The following is a 16,821-nucleotide window of genomic DNA, read 5'->3' as shown; positions in this document are numbered from 1 at the left end:
TGCTAAATGCTTTGCTGAGTTACTCCCTAGATTTAACTTATTCCATGCACTTGAAAAAAAACATCCTCTCACTATCACTGTCCCCTTATCATTTGGCAAGCAGTGAGATTTAATTCATTTTTTCATCAATCCCCATTAACCTGCATACTTCTCAAAGAGCTTGGGGATCCTACTCACCCACCACAAGACAGAAGTAATTTCTGTTGCTTTTGGTGGCATGGTTTCACTAGCTATCCATCTTTCTGCTCCCAGTCACCATAGTGTTATTGCCCCTTCTGTCCAAGTGTTTGTGCCAGGCTGTCTCCATAAGGAGACAAATGTGTTCTTTGGTGCAATCCTATTTATTTGCCACATGATCCTGCTTCCATGGATCCAGCAGGATCAGCCACTAGGAGGCAGTTTCCTTTTGCAGAATATTCAACTGAGTCTTTTAAACATTGTTTTCCTGTTTTCTAAGCAACTCTACTGTTGTCATGGAAACATTACTTGTGACCATTTATCTGTTTCCCATGAAACCCTGTCACCTCAGCCCTTGTCAACATCCATCTCTTCACCAGTTGTGAGTAATGTATGTTTCTCAATAAAACTTTTGTCTGCTCCATGTCATCCTTTTTGTACAGTCTCAGATGAAATAATGGTTCTTATTTCTGAACAGGATTTTAGTAAAGCCGTGGAATATAGTATGAGGACTAGCTTTTGGGCAATGAGCTATTTTCACAGGGCTTCAATGTGCAAGGATGTCAAGTATTATGTATTACTCACTTAGCAACAATAAATGCTCAGTACCACACAAGGCACAAACTATCCTTGCCCTAAAGGTGAGTATAGAAGTTACTTTTTTGCCATTTAAAGTGCTTTATTGCTGTGACTTAACAGAAGTTCACAGCTTTATAGCACTTTACAAATGGCTACAGCACTTTAAATTAACCCTTGTTAAATGAGGTATTAATTTTCAAGCACTGTTTTACAGTATGTTAGCAGCCTACAGCACTCTAAGTAACTTCTGTATGCTGATCAAAAGTCAACACTGCAGTTTTGTCATGATTAAGAGCTCTGCAACTTTATAGTGCTATAAAAATGCTCTAAATTACAGCGCTATAAAACATGCATGGAACACTTCTGTATGCACCCTATGTAATTACAGTGTGAAAGACAAGCTTGGAGAAGAGAGGTGATGTTGTGACACAACATGCTGTCTTTGGTTATGCCATTAGACTGGTGAAAAAATTAGCCAGGGAAAAAGCAAAATTATCCTACAAGTGCAGAAGCAGAAGAACAGAACAGATCCCTGAAGTGGATGGGTTTCAGAGATTCCAACATATGCCCAACTATGAAATTCCAGGTGCATCTCAAGGGTTGATTTGAGGCCCAATTCAGTGCCACCCCCTAAGTAAAGTATACAAGAATGATTCTGCTTTGTGTTACACACTGCAATCTGGAATTATACCACTAGGGTACATTCCAGGTGAGCCAAGGGCCTTCATGTGCACCAGCTTCCCAGCTGATGTAGATCAAGGTAGCTCTATTGGCTTTGATGGAGTTATGCCTCATTATGACAAATAATGTTTTAGCTATTTCTCATTAAAAACATGCATAAAGAGGCAGATCCACAGCACCTACTTTATGCCACACACTCAAAAGAATCAGTGATAGTTCAGAGGAACAAGTGAAACTGTCACCAAGTCTCAAATTTGTGGTCCAATTAGCTCAAAAGTAGTGCTTATGTCATGGAAGGGAAGCAGAGATTCTTGCCAGGTTTTTCTTTTTCCTTCTTGGAAAAAAAACCCAAAAAACCTTGAGTGAGTTCAGATCTCAAGCACAATGCCTGGTCTTTTCTTATTTGTCATTGTTCTTCACAGTTTTTTCTGGGAACTGGATTGCAACCTCTGCTCCTTCTGCCACAAACTCCGATTTCAGGAGAATAAAACTTTTATTCTCTATCTCCCACTTTATCTAATTCAGGTGAAGTGAAGAGTAAAACAAAAATGTCAGTCACTTTATTTTTAGCTCTGGCATCAATCTCTAGGAGCTTTATTCAGTTCCCCTTCATAAGACACAAAGGTGTCAGGGAAGGTCCCCCTTTTCCAGGATCAGCTAGTGGCATTGTTCAGCTGATTCCCCTTCCCACCCCAAATACATTTACCTTGCCCATCATTCCATTTCATAGGTGCTACGCAGATAAAAGTTATATCTTTTTACTATTGAGAAATGAAGTGCAGCCCAACTAGCAAAAGTGGTGGCTTGGGATTTAAGAGACCTGGATATGTTTCTGATTCCATCACTGGCTTGCTAGGGAACCTTGGGCAAGCTCATGTTCCTTCTATGTGCCTCAGTTTCTCCATCTATTTGATGGAGTAATAATACTGACCTCTTTTGCCAAGTGCCTTGAGTTATACTGATGAAACAAAGTGCAGAGGCAGAAAAGGATCTTGGAGTCATCACTGATGCCAGGATGAACATGGGCCGGCAGTGTGGGGATGCAGTCAGGAAGGCCAACTGTACCTTTCATGCATCCACAGATGCTTCTCAAGCAGGTCCAAGGAGGTGATACTCCCTCTCTATGCGACACTCTTTAGGCCGCAGCTGGAGTACTGTGTCCAGTTCTGGGTGCCGCACTTCAAGAGGTATGTGGACAACATGGAGAGGGTCCAGAGGAGGGCCACTTGCATGATCGGGAGCAGCAGGGGAGGCCCTATGAGGAGAGGCTACGGGACCTGAACCTATTCAGCCTCCATAAGAGAAGGCTGAGGGGGGATCTAATGGCCTGTTACAAACTAGTCAGAGGGGACCAGCAGGCATTGGGGGAGTCCCTGTTCCCCCAAGCGCTACCAGGAGTGACTAGAAATAATGGTCACAAGCTGGCAGAGGGTAAATTCAGATTAGACATCAGGAGGTGCTACTTCACTGTCAGGGCGGCTAGGGTCTGGAAACAACTTCCAAGTGAAGTGGTGCTGGCTCCTACCCTGGGGGTCTTTAGGACAAGGCTAGACAATCACCTTGCCGGGGTCGTTTGACCCCAGTACTCTTTCCTGCCATGGCAGGGGGTCGGACTTGATGATCTGCTCAGGTCCCTTCCAACCCTACTAACTATGAAACTATGAACGCACTGTATAAATACTGGATTAATTATCATTCACAGTGGGTGAGTCTACATGTGCTGATTTAAAGCACTTTAGCTCAATTTCAGACACATAAAGGATGTGTGTTTACATGTGCATGCCCTTAATGCACCTTAAAAATAGTGATTTTAAATTATTCAAGTCTAAATTTGATACCTGCAAAAGCAGGTATAAAATGTAGGTGCAAATAGCTAACATGCATTATGCATGTGTAGATGCGTTAAGGCACACTAAAGCTGTGTATGGACTTATTTTGGATTAACTTTAGTCCCATGTCAGTCTGAGCATATGGACTTGATACACTTTAAAGCATGCATGTGTAGACATGAACCTAAATTACCTTAATGCTCATTAAGTGCCTTTGTGAGATGGGAGGCAAAAGCCCCCCCCAATATGTCCCAAACCCACTCTCAACGGGCCCTGATACTTACCACAGGGGTCAAGATGAACGGCAGCTTGGAAGAGACACCAATGTAGGCTTGGCAGTTCCAGAGCTGCCTGAGCCTGTGAATTGGTGAGCTCTGGGGGCGTGGCTCCAGAGAGGCATGGAGTGCTCAAAAAGCAGCCGGAGATAACAGATGAGGGGCTGGGCAGAGGAGAGCAGAACACCAGCTAGGAGACGCTGGCTGTGGAGCCCCGAGTGCGGGGAAAAGAGGCTGAGCATCTGCGAAAGAACTCCAGCAGGTGGAATGAGGAGCACAAGCCCCAGGAATGAAGGAACGCCAGGGAGTGGAGACCTGGGAACAGTGCTGCAGCCACATCAGGGAGTGCAGGTACTGTGGTGGGGGGTGACAGCAAGGAACTGACGGCACTCTTGGGTAGCACATCATGAAGGAAGGTGCAGGAAGCTATGAAGCCCTGCATGGGCGTGACAAGCACCACCAGCTGGTGGGACCAGGAAAGATCAACTACAGGTCAGTCGGGCCCCAGGGAGGTCATGTTGGGAGAACTGACAGAGGCTGGGCATGGGGTGGCTGTCAGTCCCCATGCCTACTAGGAGGAAAGGGACAGGTGAGCCCCCTGCCCTACCCCCTGAGTGACCAAGTGGGTCCAGGGAGATGGAATACCAGAGGCCCGATGGCAGATGCCGGACACTTTCAGTTAAGTTCTCCTTAGTTACAATTAGCCCCAGCTGGGGCAGGTTTAGTTGTCCGAGAGCCGGCCCGAAGACAAGGGACTGACACAGGAAAGATTGCCGGCTGGGAGGACCCGACCCATTTTGAGGCGGGCAGTGTGGATGAAGGGAGATCATCCAGGGAAAGACTTGCGGTGAGCAGCATTTGCCCAGGCCACGGATGTGGTAAGGGTGGGGTAAAGGGGAGATTGGAGCCCCATGAAGAAAGACTAGGGTTGAGACCCCTTTGTTTTGGGGCCACCTACAGGGAACTGCCTCCCAAAACAACAAACATCAAAGTCATGGCAGGAGAGTAGGATCAGTGCCTGAACCATCTAGGTGGCACGAAACCCCAATCTCACCCTAACATCGCTAGGGGGCAAAGCACCGACCAAGAAGGAGCCAAAGCCCTACAACACCTACAAGCAACAGCCTTAAATTTGTACACATCTAAATGCACGTGTAGACATTCCCCAGTGGGTGCAGCTACAAGTTCATTAATGCACTGTAGTTACTGTGGATTAAAGTTTAGTACTTGGATAACCAAGTACTAAATCAATGCACAGTAACTTGCGTTACTGCACAGTAGTGCCGGCGCATGAGTTTTTTCAGATGCTAACTGCACAGATGCTAACTGCGCGGTAGCGTACTAGCATGGATTTTGCCTGGCATGCTACTGTGCAGTGTTACCTAGGCTGCTGTGCAGCTAGCATCTCATGTAGACACACCAAGTGGGTGCATCAAAATGATATGCTTTACTTGAGATTAGAGCTAATTACTGTGCGGTAAGTGTCACTGTCTAGATGTACAGCTGCTTACTGCACAGTAATTTGCTCTAACTGCAAGTGAATTTGCTACTTGCAAATGCAAGTAGCAAATATATTTTCAATTATTTACCGTGCAGTAATGCACATGTAAATGTTCTCCTGGTTTGCTGGGCAGCAGGGGCTGGAAAATTGCTCCCTGCCCCTGGGAGCTGCCTACCGCCAGGTGAGGCTCTGCCACTGGAGCCCAGGCAGAGACTATATCCCCCTGCCCCAGCAGCAGGGGGCTCCCAGCTCTGACATCGTGATCTTGACCAGAGTTACTTCACTGCAGCATTGGCAGATGTCTTTTAAGTGATGCTTCTATGCAGTAGCTTAATACTACTATGCAGTAATGTCTCGGCACAGTTTTTGCCATGCAACACTACTGCACAGTAGGGCTGTGCGAACCAATGCCATTCTGTTTTGACTTCCATTTTGCCATTTTGAAGGGACAGTGTTTTGTTTCACCATTTCATTTAATTTTTAAGCACTCTGCCATTTCATTTCATCAAAACTGTTTCACTGTTTCGGCACATTTAGACATTTCGCGCATAGGCTATAATAGGGAATCATGAAAATGCCTATAATTTTGTCATTTCTTGCATGATTCAAATGAAACCAGCAGGCATGCTAGCCCCTTCTGCGGCCATGAAGCCTGCCAGGTTTCAAGGAGATAGGTTCAGGGGTTTCTGGGAAACCGTACCTCAAGCTGCTGACAAGCAAAATTCGTGACAAGTGTGAATTTGTGTGTGTCTTAAGGCACACCGTCACTGGCACTGGGGCCTCTACATGACCTGGTAGTGTGCCTCAATGAGGCCTCCACCTTCCCTAAAGCCTCATCCAGGTCCACCACTTTAAATAACATCAGGTAAGCACTACAGCACAGTAGCACTAGCATCTCAGGCAGCCAAACTGTCACAGAGACTTTCCTTCCTTTCCTGAATGAGCTTTTTCTCCAGCAGCTGCCAGAGAACTCTTCCTGCCAGCCCCAGCCCTGGGGCTTAGATGTGCCTAGGGTCCTGCCTCCTTCTGGTCAGCTGACCAGGGACAGGTGCTAGAGGTGTAGGTTGTAGCCATGTTGGTCTAAGGACATGGCACTGGCAGACAAAGTTCTTTGGGTCAATTTTATATCTTTTAGTAGACCAACTGAATATCTTAGCAAGCTACAATTGGTGTGTGTGTGCAGGGGGTTGGGAGCTCCCTGCTGCTGGGGCAGAGGGACATAGTCCCTGTCTGGCCTCTGGTGGCAGAGCTTCCCCTGGCAGTAGGCAGCTCCCAGGGGCAGGGGGCAATTTCCCACCCCCTTCTGCCTGGCTAACCAGGAGACAGGCTTGTGGGTGGTGTGCTGGCATGGGACAGTGGATCCCATCTTCCATATCCCCCCACCTCTACCCTTCTGCCTCCCTGACTCTGTTCTCTCCATCCACTGATCCAGGGTTTTTTTGCTGCATATGTTGATGTACCCCTTCACCCTCAGGTCACACCTGGTGGCCAGCATGTGGACCATACTGGACCGCAAGGGATCAAGCCTTTTCCTGATGCCCTCCTTCAGCTGCTTCACCAGTGCCTGCACACCTGGTGACAGCAGCTTGCCCCAGCCAGGAACATTGATCCCCCAGAACTTATCAATTTGCTTCTGAAGTTACCTCACTACAGGGATCCCCTGGCTAAAGAGGGCATCGCTAGTGCTGAAGCTCTTGGTGGCCTCAAGGAAGGGCTTGAGGACCACCAAGATCTGGAAGATGGTACCCCACTCAGCCTTGTTAAGGAGGCCACTGATCCCAATCTCCTGGAGCAAGACCATCTCATTGATAGTCTTTTGCTGCTCCACCAGCCTCTTGAGCATCAGGAATGTGGAGTTCCACTAAGTCTCCACATCCTTCATGATTTTGCACTGCAGGATGTTCAGCTCCGCCTGTTTGTCCCACAGCACCTTGCCCCCCTTAATGCTCCGATGGAAGTAGCCGGCCACTTCCCTGCATTTGGAAGTGAGCTTGCTGGTGGTGCTGGCGCCATTACTGGCAGCCCTGTCCCCCTCCAAGGCATCCCTGACTATGAGGTGGAATTTGTGTGCCATGGACCACCTTGACCAGATTGGCCCCATTGCTGGTGACCATGAACCCAGGGGTGCGCTCACCCTGCCCAAGGAGCCAACCCTGCACCAAGCAGTTCATGGCCCACATGATCTCGGTTGCTGTGTGGGACTCATCCATCGCCTTGGTTTGAAGAAGGGCCCACTGACAGCCTAACTGGTTGCACCAGTGCCCTGTGCGGGAGGGGTAGGCATGATCTCCTCCCTGGCTGCTTGAGATGTCTGAGGTGAAGTGTAAAGCCACCTGTGGACCTGCCTTGCATAGCTCCTCCCTCAAGTACTCCCTGCATGCCTCATACAAGGAGGGCACCACTGTCCTGCTGAAGGTGGTGTGTGCGGGCACTTGGTATGATGGGGCCATGAGCTGACTGAACCCCGGCCGCTCAACCATGCAGAAGGGCTGGCCATCCACAACAAGCATCTCCCCAATGCTTTAGGGGATCTTACTTACCTTTGAAACGCGCCCCCCTTTCTGTCCACCTTTCCCACACTGTTCCAGGGTGATATGCCTCTGCTTCAGGGGAATGGGGGCTTTGGAGTGAGAGGTGGACTTCTTTTTGGGCATACTCCCACTGGTGCCAGGCTGAGGAGGAACAAGGGCAAGGTGGTTGTGCCTGCGGAGATGCATCCCTGTGTGTTTTGTTCCTTTGCCCTGGCTGGTTTTAGCTCAGCAGTGCAGACAGGTAGTATATATGGGATCATCTGCCAGCTCAAAATGATCCCAGACCACAGTACCTGCTCACTTCTGAGGTGCGGGTATATGTGTGGATGCTGCCTTTTTCCCTCCTCAGCTGGCAAAGGCACAGCAAGAGGAGAAGTGGACTCAGCTGAGCCACTTGCCTCCACAACTCTACGTCAACCTCCTCTGAAGTGCCTTCTGGGGAAGGAAATCTGGCTCTAGGGGAAACTTGAGTGCTGTGGAGCACAAAAATCAGATAATTCCTCCTCCTTCCCCAGAATTTCCCTTGCTATGGCATTCAGATCCAGCTCTAGCTCTTCCTCTGGCACTGGAAGGTTTAGCATGGGAAGTGAAATGGGGGTGTAGGAGACTATCACATTTGTGCTGCTTGTTGTCTTGGTGGTGGTGGTTAAGGCTGATGCTTTTGGAGGGGATTCAGACTCAGGCAGTGGCACTGCTCTCCTCCCATTGCTGCCAGTAGAACTGAAAGCCTCATGCCTGCTAGTTGTAGGAAAGAGGCTATCTCAGTTTGAGTGGAGGGTAGGGGGGTTGGGAACTTACCCCCTCTTCTTCCCTCCTGCATCCTGGTCCGGAACCAATTTTTCACTCCCTCCCTTGCCCTTTCGGATTTACAGCTCTCCTTCTACCCCCTCTTCCGCTCCTCCCTTTCCAGTACACTTTATAATGTGTTTCATAGTGTGTTTGGTGTGCTGGAAAATCTGTCCATTCTTCTTTAATATAATCTATATTTATGTAATATATGTAGATAATTGTATATATGTTGTATTTATTTAATAAATATATAAATGTATGTTTGTGTTCCTGAATAAATTCTTTATTATAATATGCAATATGTGCTGTGCTTACCTGCACAGTGAATGGAATGAACACTGTAAAAGAAAGCACAGATTTCTTTTTGCGGGGGAAGGAATCAAAATAGACTAACAAAAACAAAAAGATGAGTTTTGGAGGAGGAATAAATTGAATGGAATGAATGAATATAATAATAAAAGGGTATAGAAAGCAAAAGGTATTGAATCCCAGTTGCTAGTAACAGGCTAGCAAGTAGGAAGTGATAGCCTCTTTGGCTATTGTCAAAGCTTCTGAAAAATAGGAAACAAAGTCAGGCAAAAGGAACAAAGCCAGAATTTTCTGGGAAAGAATCAGTTCAACAAGGTGGGAGCTTGGACTATGATCCTGTGAACACTTAAGCATTTGTGTTTAAGATAATGAAAAACTGTACACTGCACAAGGTTGAGTATTTACAGCATACAGACACACACACTAGGTTGTGTGGATACCTGCTCATGCAGGATATTGTGAGGACTGTAGGAATTAGGTTTGAGTTTCTTTTGAGGTCTTGGTTCAACCTGAAGTTGAACTATTACACAGTATCACATCCACTCAAGACTGAGATCAAGATGGATCAAGACTGGGAGTGTCAGTTCTGAACCCGTTTTCAGAGCAGTAACATGTTCTTTAGAGAATCCTTACAGTTCAACGTAGCTCAAAACCAGAAAGACCCTAGATTCTGACTTTTAGCCATTTAATCTTGATTTTCAAAAGAGTTATATGTATTTGGCATTGGATCAGACTACTAAGATTCCTTTATATGAATTTAGTTGCCCATCTTTATGTACCAACTCTTGAATATACCAGCCATAGTCATGAGGATGGATTCAAGCTACAACAAACTAGGTTCAGATCCACATTTGTGCAGTCCAGTATGGTTTGGAGGTAGCATTTGGAAGGCGTCAAAGATGGCTGCTGTGATACCAAAAGGCCTCAACCTCCCCTCGTATGCTGAAGGCAATCAGAAGCATATTCATATCCCAGCATGGCTCTTGGACTGGTCAATTGACTTAATTGACTGGCCTTTTTGAAAAAGACCTTTTCTTCATGAAGTTATGAATTGCTCTGTTGTAGGGCTCTGCAAAACAGCACTGTTTCATTTCAACTTCTGTTTCGCCATTTCGATGGGACAGTGTTTCGTTTTGAGTTTTGTTTCATTTTGAAACTGTTTCACTGTTTCAACGCCATTTCAACATTTCGCTCATAGACTATAATGGGGAAGCACAAAACTGCCTATAACTTTGGTATTTTTGGCAGATTTGGATGAAAACAACAGGGATCGTAGCTCCTTCTGTGAGCATGAAGCTTGCCAAGTTTCAAGGAGATAAGTATAGGGATTTCTGGGAAACTGCACCTCAGATCTTGAAAGCAAAACTCATGTCACTTGTAAGTGTGAAAGCACAGGGGGTGAAAACAGCAGGCATGATAGGCTGTTCTAAGGGCATGAAGTCTGCCAAGTTTAAAGGAAATAGGTGCAAGGGTTTCTGGGAAACTGTACCTCAAGCTGCTGACAAGCGGAACTCGTGTCATGTATGTGTGTTAAGGCACAGCAGGGTGAAAACTGCAGGTATGGTAGCCCCTGATAAGGCCATGAAGCCTGTCAGGTTTCAAGGAAATAGGTGCAGGGGTTTCTGGGAAACTTCACCTCAAGCTGCTGAAAAGCAAAACTTGTGAGGTGACAGTGTGTGTGTGTGTTAAGGCACACTCTCACTGATGCTGGGGCCTCTATATGCTGCAGTAGTGTGCCCCAATGAGGCCTCCTCCTCCCATACAGCCTCAGCTTGGTCCACCACTTTAAATGACAACTGGTAATAACTTTGTAAGCATCACAGTAGCACCAGCAGCATCTCAGGCACCCAAACAGTCACAGTCAATATCAGAGCAGTCCTTCCCCCATCTTCCCTCTCTTTGCTTTTTGTTTCCCTGCAGGCAAACCCAGCTTCAGCTTCAAAACTCAAAACGCTTCAAAACTTTCAAAATATTTTGACTGCCCTCATTTTGTTTTGAGGCTGTTTCAAAGCCCTTCATTTTGTATCAATTTCTCTGTTTCCAGCTCAAAACGAGTCGAAACAAAACAGCCAGTGAAATTTCACACAGCTGTATTCTGTTGAAATTGGTTAATCAGTGAGAGAGAGTAAAGAAAAAGTCCATTTGGTCAGCTTTCTAGTAAAGGGACAAAAATTCTGTTCACTCTGACAGAAACTAATGCTGGTGGAATAGCCTACATCTTCTCTCTCAGGGAAAGAAATTCTAATCTACAAGGCCGTGTGTTGAGTGTACCACTGTAAACTCATTCTGTCAACATTTAACTGAATTTGCTTTGTAAAATGCTTGAGGATACCTTAAGTATCTCTAACTGAATTCCATTCCATTCCCTCCAGGCAAGGAAAGAATTTAGTGTACAAAGTATTTCAAAATGACATTTGAAATTTCATTCGAAGAAAATTGTCCGTCACCTTCTCTTGCATTTGAAACTACACTAAAACATGGCATGTAAAGGCAATTTTCAGCACTTACCTGTCCTCTGTCTATGAGCCTCAATACCGAAAAGGTTACCATGACAACAAAAAACTACTCTCTAACCAGCAAAATGAATAGTTTTTTAAATGACAACGTGGTTAGCTGTGTTGCAACTAAGTTATGCACATGCTCTCCATAAACAACAGAACTACAAATGCCAAATAATGCAAGCCAACAATTATGATCTAAAATTAGCAGAGGAAGCAAAATGTCTCCACACTAACCCACAAAGGATATAAAAGGCCATCATCTGAAAGCTACTCTAGAATTTCCTAGGCAGGTATACAAAGGGAATGATTTTGATATTTATACTTCTGACTTCATTAATATTAAGAATTAATGCATTTGGGCAGATAAATAAGATGATTGCGTAGCTGCTTATCTATTTTGTGTGCACAATTTGAATGCAAATTAGACAGACATTCTACGTGCAACTATGTACCCAACATTTGGGAACCTGACTCCAATGAATTATTAGGGCTAATGGCATAATAAAAAATATGAAGCAGTGTTTTTGTATGTCTCAATCTCATTATAAATTTGCTCTTAGTCGATTCCGTGTTGGAACAAGGAGTAGTATGACAGCATTTTCCATATTTAGCTGTACTTCATCACGATGCATTCACTGCATACAAATCACTGTATTTTCAGCCAAGTCAAAGGGACAGATTTCCCACTGAAAAGGGAAAAATTTAACAAAACTGAAACCTTTTGCAGATAAAATTTGGGCAGATCTTTCAACAAAACACAGGCAGGGTGGCAAAGGAGGTCTGGTTTATGGGCTGCTTCAAAACATGCCTGCCAGATTGATACCTGTTGGATGCCTGCCTGCTGTCCTACCCAGCTTCTCTGTAACCCACCTGGAGCATTGCCTCACAACAAGTCCATGGGGCTTGATCTGCTGCCATGGAGACTGCTCCAGAGTTGATGAGCTCAGAGCTTCATGGAGCTGGGATCCTGGAAGCCTTGGGAGTCACAGCTAAGCTAGGAGCCTCATACCTGAAGATCCAAGATGAAGTTCATTTCAAATCCTTGGATCTGATGCAAACCATCTGAGCCAAGGGAAGTGGCTGTGGAAAGGAAAGTTGTTGTGCATGTTACTCATCAGGGAATCTTTTTGAAAAATGAGAGTTTGAATTAAAGGGATGGTCTCACCCTTCACCTAAAAGGAACCAAACTGTTGGCAATTAAAGAGTGCTTAGTGTGGGTTTGTGGTGTCAGTCTTGAAGATCATTTCATCTAGCTTTATCTAGGCTAGTATCTGTCTGAAAGAATGGCCAGCTTGAAGAAGTGGACTCAGAATGTTAAAATAAATAATGAGACTTCACAATGACTCTTATGATGATTTCTGTAGGGTCTCTTTGCAATCTATGCCTTGGCCATTTATAAATAAATTTCATATACATAGCTTAACTGGCTTAGGAGAATTCTTAGCAGAATGAAATAGTCAGATCTTGGATCACACATTCCCTTGGAGAGAACTTCATTTTTTCATGAAACATTAGGTATGGACAATGCCAGAGCCAGAGCAGGTGGACCAGTGATCTGATCAATCATGTTTAGCAAGTTCTACACTTGAGTATCTGAGTAAACCTAGACTCTGTCTTTCTCTCTCTTCAGTGTGATCTCCCTGAAGACAGAAGGCTGCTCTCCATTTACAAACAGGTGCAGTGTAAGCATGGTTATTTTCCTTGTTCCACATGATACCCCCTGATCCAGAGAGAGCAGTTAAGTTGGAGAATCAGACTTCAGGCCATATATCATACTCAGTTTTGAGGCTATCCAGAACTAGACTGAGGTCCCTTATACAAGTTCTATTTATGCTGTGGGCACCTGGCTTTCAACTTTCAACTCCCCCTGTACAGACAAGTAGAAAAGACACATAGTTAAGGGTTTACAGAATACAGATACACATACTTGGTTATGTGGATATCTGCAGGTGTTGGGCATTGTGGTCACAATTCACATCTGATTTCAAAATTGTGTCTTCTGGTATGCATGTGTCCCACCAGAACAGACCCACATCTTCTTAAGATGTTCTGGGTTTAAGCAAGCTGCAGTAATGCTTCCTCCCTTTGCCTCTCTGGTACCTTTCTTGAGCACATGCCTCATCCTTTACCAAATTCATACACATAGCAAGTTGCAGCTCCATTTCCTTAGGTCCTGGGACAGCACTGACCCTTCCTTCCCCTCCTCCCAAGGCTCCCCATCAGCTTAAGCATACTTTTCCCCAGACCTCAAACCTGAGGAGAACTCTGGTTCCCAGTTTTTGTCTTCAGGGACATGTGATAGTGGGAAGCAAAGAGGCACACACATTCTGTAAGGGTCTTCATACAGATGCTCTTTACCCAGAGAGCATAACAGACATGCAGATCTAGATAAGATAATAAACACACCTGCACATTTCCTTGCCCCTCTTAGCATCCTTTGAATGGAGAGCAGAGTCCACTGAGGGGTCCAGGATCCCTGTCATCCTGCACACAGCTTCTCTGAGTCAAAGTCTCTTCCTGCTTCCAACCAGCCTCTTTGGAAAGCAGCTACAGACAGACTCTTCCTTTTATCATCTTTGTCAGGTAACAGGCTCCATCCCTATCAGCTTTGTTAGGCAATCAGAATCTCCCACCTGCTGATCTATTGCTTAGGCATCACGAAGCATGGAGTCCATGGTTGAAAACCTGGTGTGTCCTGGATATACACCATCACACTCAGGAGGAGAGAAGACTCCATTTAAATTAATGATGGTAAAAGTTTAACAACCTCTACAATTAGCCCTACTAGAATTTTACTCCACAACAGGGGCAGAAGTATGGCAGAAAAGCAAAGACCAGCCTTACAGTCAAACTGGGCATTGCTATCTCACACAGACTTCTCCAGAGAGTCCATAATAGACAGAATTTATAAAGTATATGTACGGAGCTTCCCTACATTGTCCCAGTTGTCAAACAAAGGATAATGCATTTTGGTCGTTGCTGAGACTGCTTTGGATTGATTTGGAACAGAGCTGGGTCTAAATTGGTGACTTGGAAACAAATGACTTTCCAGTCCCAGGGTCCTTGTGTGAATTTAAAAACTGCACACAGTAAAAAAAGTAGGCATTGATTTTATACAGGGTCCTTGCCCCTGTTGTGTAGGATTTTTTCACATCTCTTTTATCTTGACAGCTGTATATTTCTTCACTCCTTTTTAAAATAATCTCTGCCCTGGGGTTGTCTCCCATTCTGCAACCTCCCCTCTAACTACTCATGATGCTTAAAGCACTCCTGATAATTCTAGGACTGCTATTCACCAGGGAGGCCCAAGTGACTTTGTGAAGTGCCTGCAGCCTGTCAGTTCTTACACTTCTCTCCTTCTGGAGAAAATAATGCAGCTTCTGCATTAGGGGTGCATTATCTCTTCATAGTCAAACTCTCTTGGGCAGCAGGCATTTCTCTGGCATTGGAAAGGGCTACCTCTACACCTCTCACTTGCCACAGGGCAAGGGGGAACTTCACATCTTTAACTCCTATATCCCCTCCTTCAACTATTATGGGCAGATACTGAGCCTGATTCTCACTCTACCCTGTTCCTGTTTTTAAAGCAGAGACCATAGTGTGCATGGGGAGGTGAGAAAGGTGGCTTTAAGTCTACTTATTGACAATATCCTGGGCCTAATGAGTCCTTTAGGCTCTGATTCTTATGTTCTATGAGCTCTGGAAAGTAGAGAACAGCTGTGCAGACCAAGCTGGTCATGTCTTCAGCATGCCAGTGATCCAGCCCCTATTGTGGAGTGAATAAGACTATTGTTGGAATCTTTGTGCCAATTACACTCTGAACAGATAGGTTCTCTGCCCCAAAGAGAGTCTTTGGGACCATTTATACACAAGTCCCCTTGGCCCTCATAACACTGCAGTGAAGGGCTTTATCATGGCTGAGAATGAGGCCCATTCTCTCAGGCCTCTAAGTGCCCATGGTTTCTCATTGCCTTTCTCCCACTCCTTGCTGTAAAGAATGGGGACAGCACGAGACATAGACATATAAGCTTTTTTCTGAAACCATGAGTTTAAATGAGCATTTGTTTCTTGTTCAAAACCATGAAGTTTGTCAGTGGATTTCAGTAAAGACCACAACCTGCCAACTGTGAAATTCTGAAGAAGATTCAGGGAGATGAAAAACCCAACAAACCATGAATCAATTGAGTGAGGATGTTCTCCACGGAGTGGGGGAACCGCAGCCTCAAACTATTCCTGCTGACAAGCTGATGATAAATGAGTTCAGTCAAGAGAAATCAGGCTTTGAAAAATAACATTGCATTTGCTTACAGGCAGCTGACATAGAAAGAAGAAACACACTCAGGCGTAGGAGACATGCAGAGTATCAAACCCATTGAGATCCTAGAGAGATGGAACCTCAGAACAGTGCTCAGGCTTAGTCTTTACTTTGGACGAGGAACTAAAAGTCCAGAGGCCCAGCCAAATCATAGCTGGATTATTTGAAATGTATGGGTTCACGATACTGAACTGAAGTGTATCTTTCCGTGAGATTTTTGGAACTTCGGGTTCCCAGGCAAGCCAAGAATGCTTGGTTGCAGAGCCTTTATCCTGCTAGTTTGTCACTTCTTGCAGGAATCAGGAAGCACAGAAATAACTCACACTTGCTTGAATCTTTGGAGTATTAGAGTTCTAATTTATTGCAGAGAAAGAAAGAAGGTCCACACTTTTAACATTAATGAAATGGTAATTAACCATTGGAACAATTCCCTGAGGGTTGTGGTGGATTCTTCATCACTGGCTATTTTAAACCAAGTCTGGATGTTTTTCTAAAAGATGTTTAGTCCAAGTAAGATGGAGTGAAGTCCTTTGGCTGATGTTCAGTTTAAAGTTACTGCTTACACCTTTAAGAATGTGATTGTTAACTAAGATCTGGTTAATTTGCTTATGGGATAATTTGCCAGTATGGGTGGAATTAACATTCTTATTCCCTGCTAGTGCCTCAGTCCCAATCATCAACTCCTGATAACTGGTTACCACCAGATAATTCACTACTATTTGCATACACCTCAGAGTGGCAAATTAATCAGAGTTTAAAGCAATTGTGTACCCAGAAACTTACATTTGTACCTGAAAATCTTGTATTGACCACTGCCACAGGTAACCTCAAGTAAGACTGCCAAAAGACATAAACCAAGCATGAAACTGAAAGATGACAAATGCAGAATGAATTAAAAAACAGCACTTACTTCACACGGTGCATGAGCTTAGAACTCACTACCACAGGGTTTCATAGTAGGTAGGGTTGGAAGGGACCTGAGCAGATCATCAAGTCTGACTCCCAGCCACGGCAGGAAAGAGTACTAGGGTCAAACAACCCTGGTAAGGTGTTCACCCAGCCTCCTTTTAAAGACCCCCAGGGTAGAAGCCTGCACCACTTCACTTGGAAGTTGAGTCCAGATCCTAGCCGCCCTGACCGTGAAGTAGCGCCTCCTGATATCTAACCTAAACCTACTGTCTGCCAGCTTGTGACCGTTATTTCTTGTCACTCCTGGGAGTGCTCAGGGGAACAGTGCCCACTGATCCCCGCTGACTAGTTTGTAACAGGCCACTAGATCCCCCCTCAGCCTTCTCTTGTGGAGGCTGAACAGGTTCAGGTCCCATAGCCTCTCC

The 16,821-nt window shown here is 45.1% G+C and overlaps 1 protein-coding gene across 1 annotated transcript in view; it reads right to left on the bottom strand.

The window, feature by feature from the left end:
- Positions 1-10,794: 10,794 nt before the first annotated feature.
- GABRA3 (gamma-aminobutyric acid type A receptor alpha3 subunit) overlaps positions 10,795-16,821 on the bottom strand; it is a 179,478-nt gene continuing 173,451 nt past the window's right edge. Inside the window, exon 9 of the mRNA XM_019540285.1 lies at positions 10,795-12,252. Coding sequence (XP_019395830.1) covers positions 12,202-12,252 — 51 coding nt within the window. The 3' untranslated portion in view covers positions 10,795-12,201. The remainder of the gene's footprint in view (positions 12,253-16,821) is intronic.

The sequence above is a fragment of the Crocodylus porosus genome, unplaced genomic scaffold (genome assembly GCF_001723895.1).
Source record: "Crocodylus porosus isolate Cpor-Errol unplaced genomic scaffold, CroPor_comp1, whole genome shotgun sequence".
NCBI lineage: Eukaryota > Metazoa > Chordata > Crocodylia > Crocodylidae > Crocodylus > Crocodylus porosus.
This window is presented reverse-complemented; position numbering and strand designations above follow the sequence as displayed.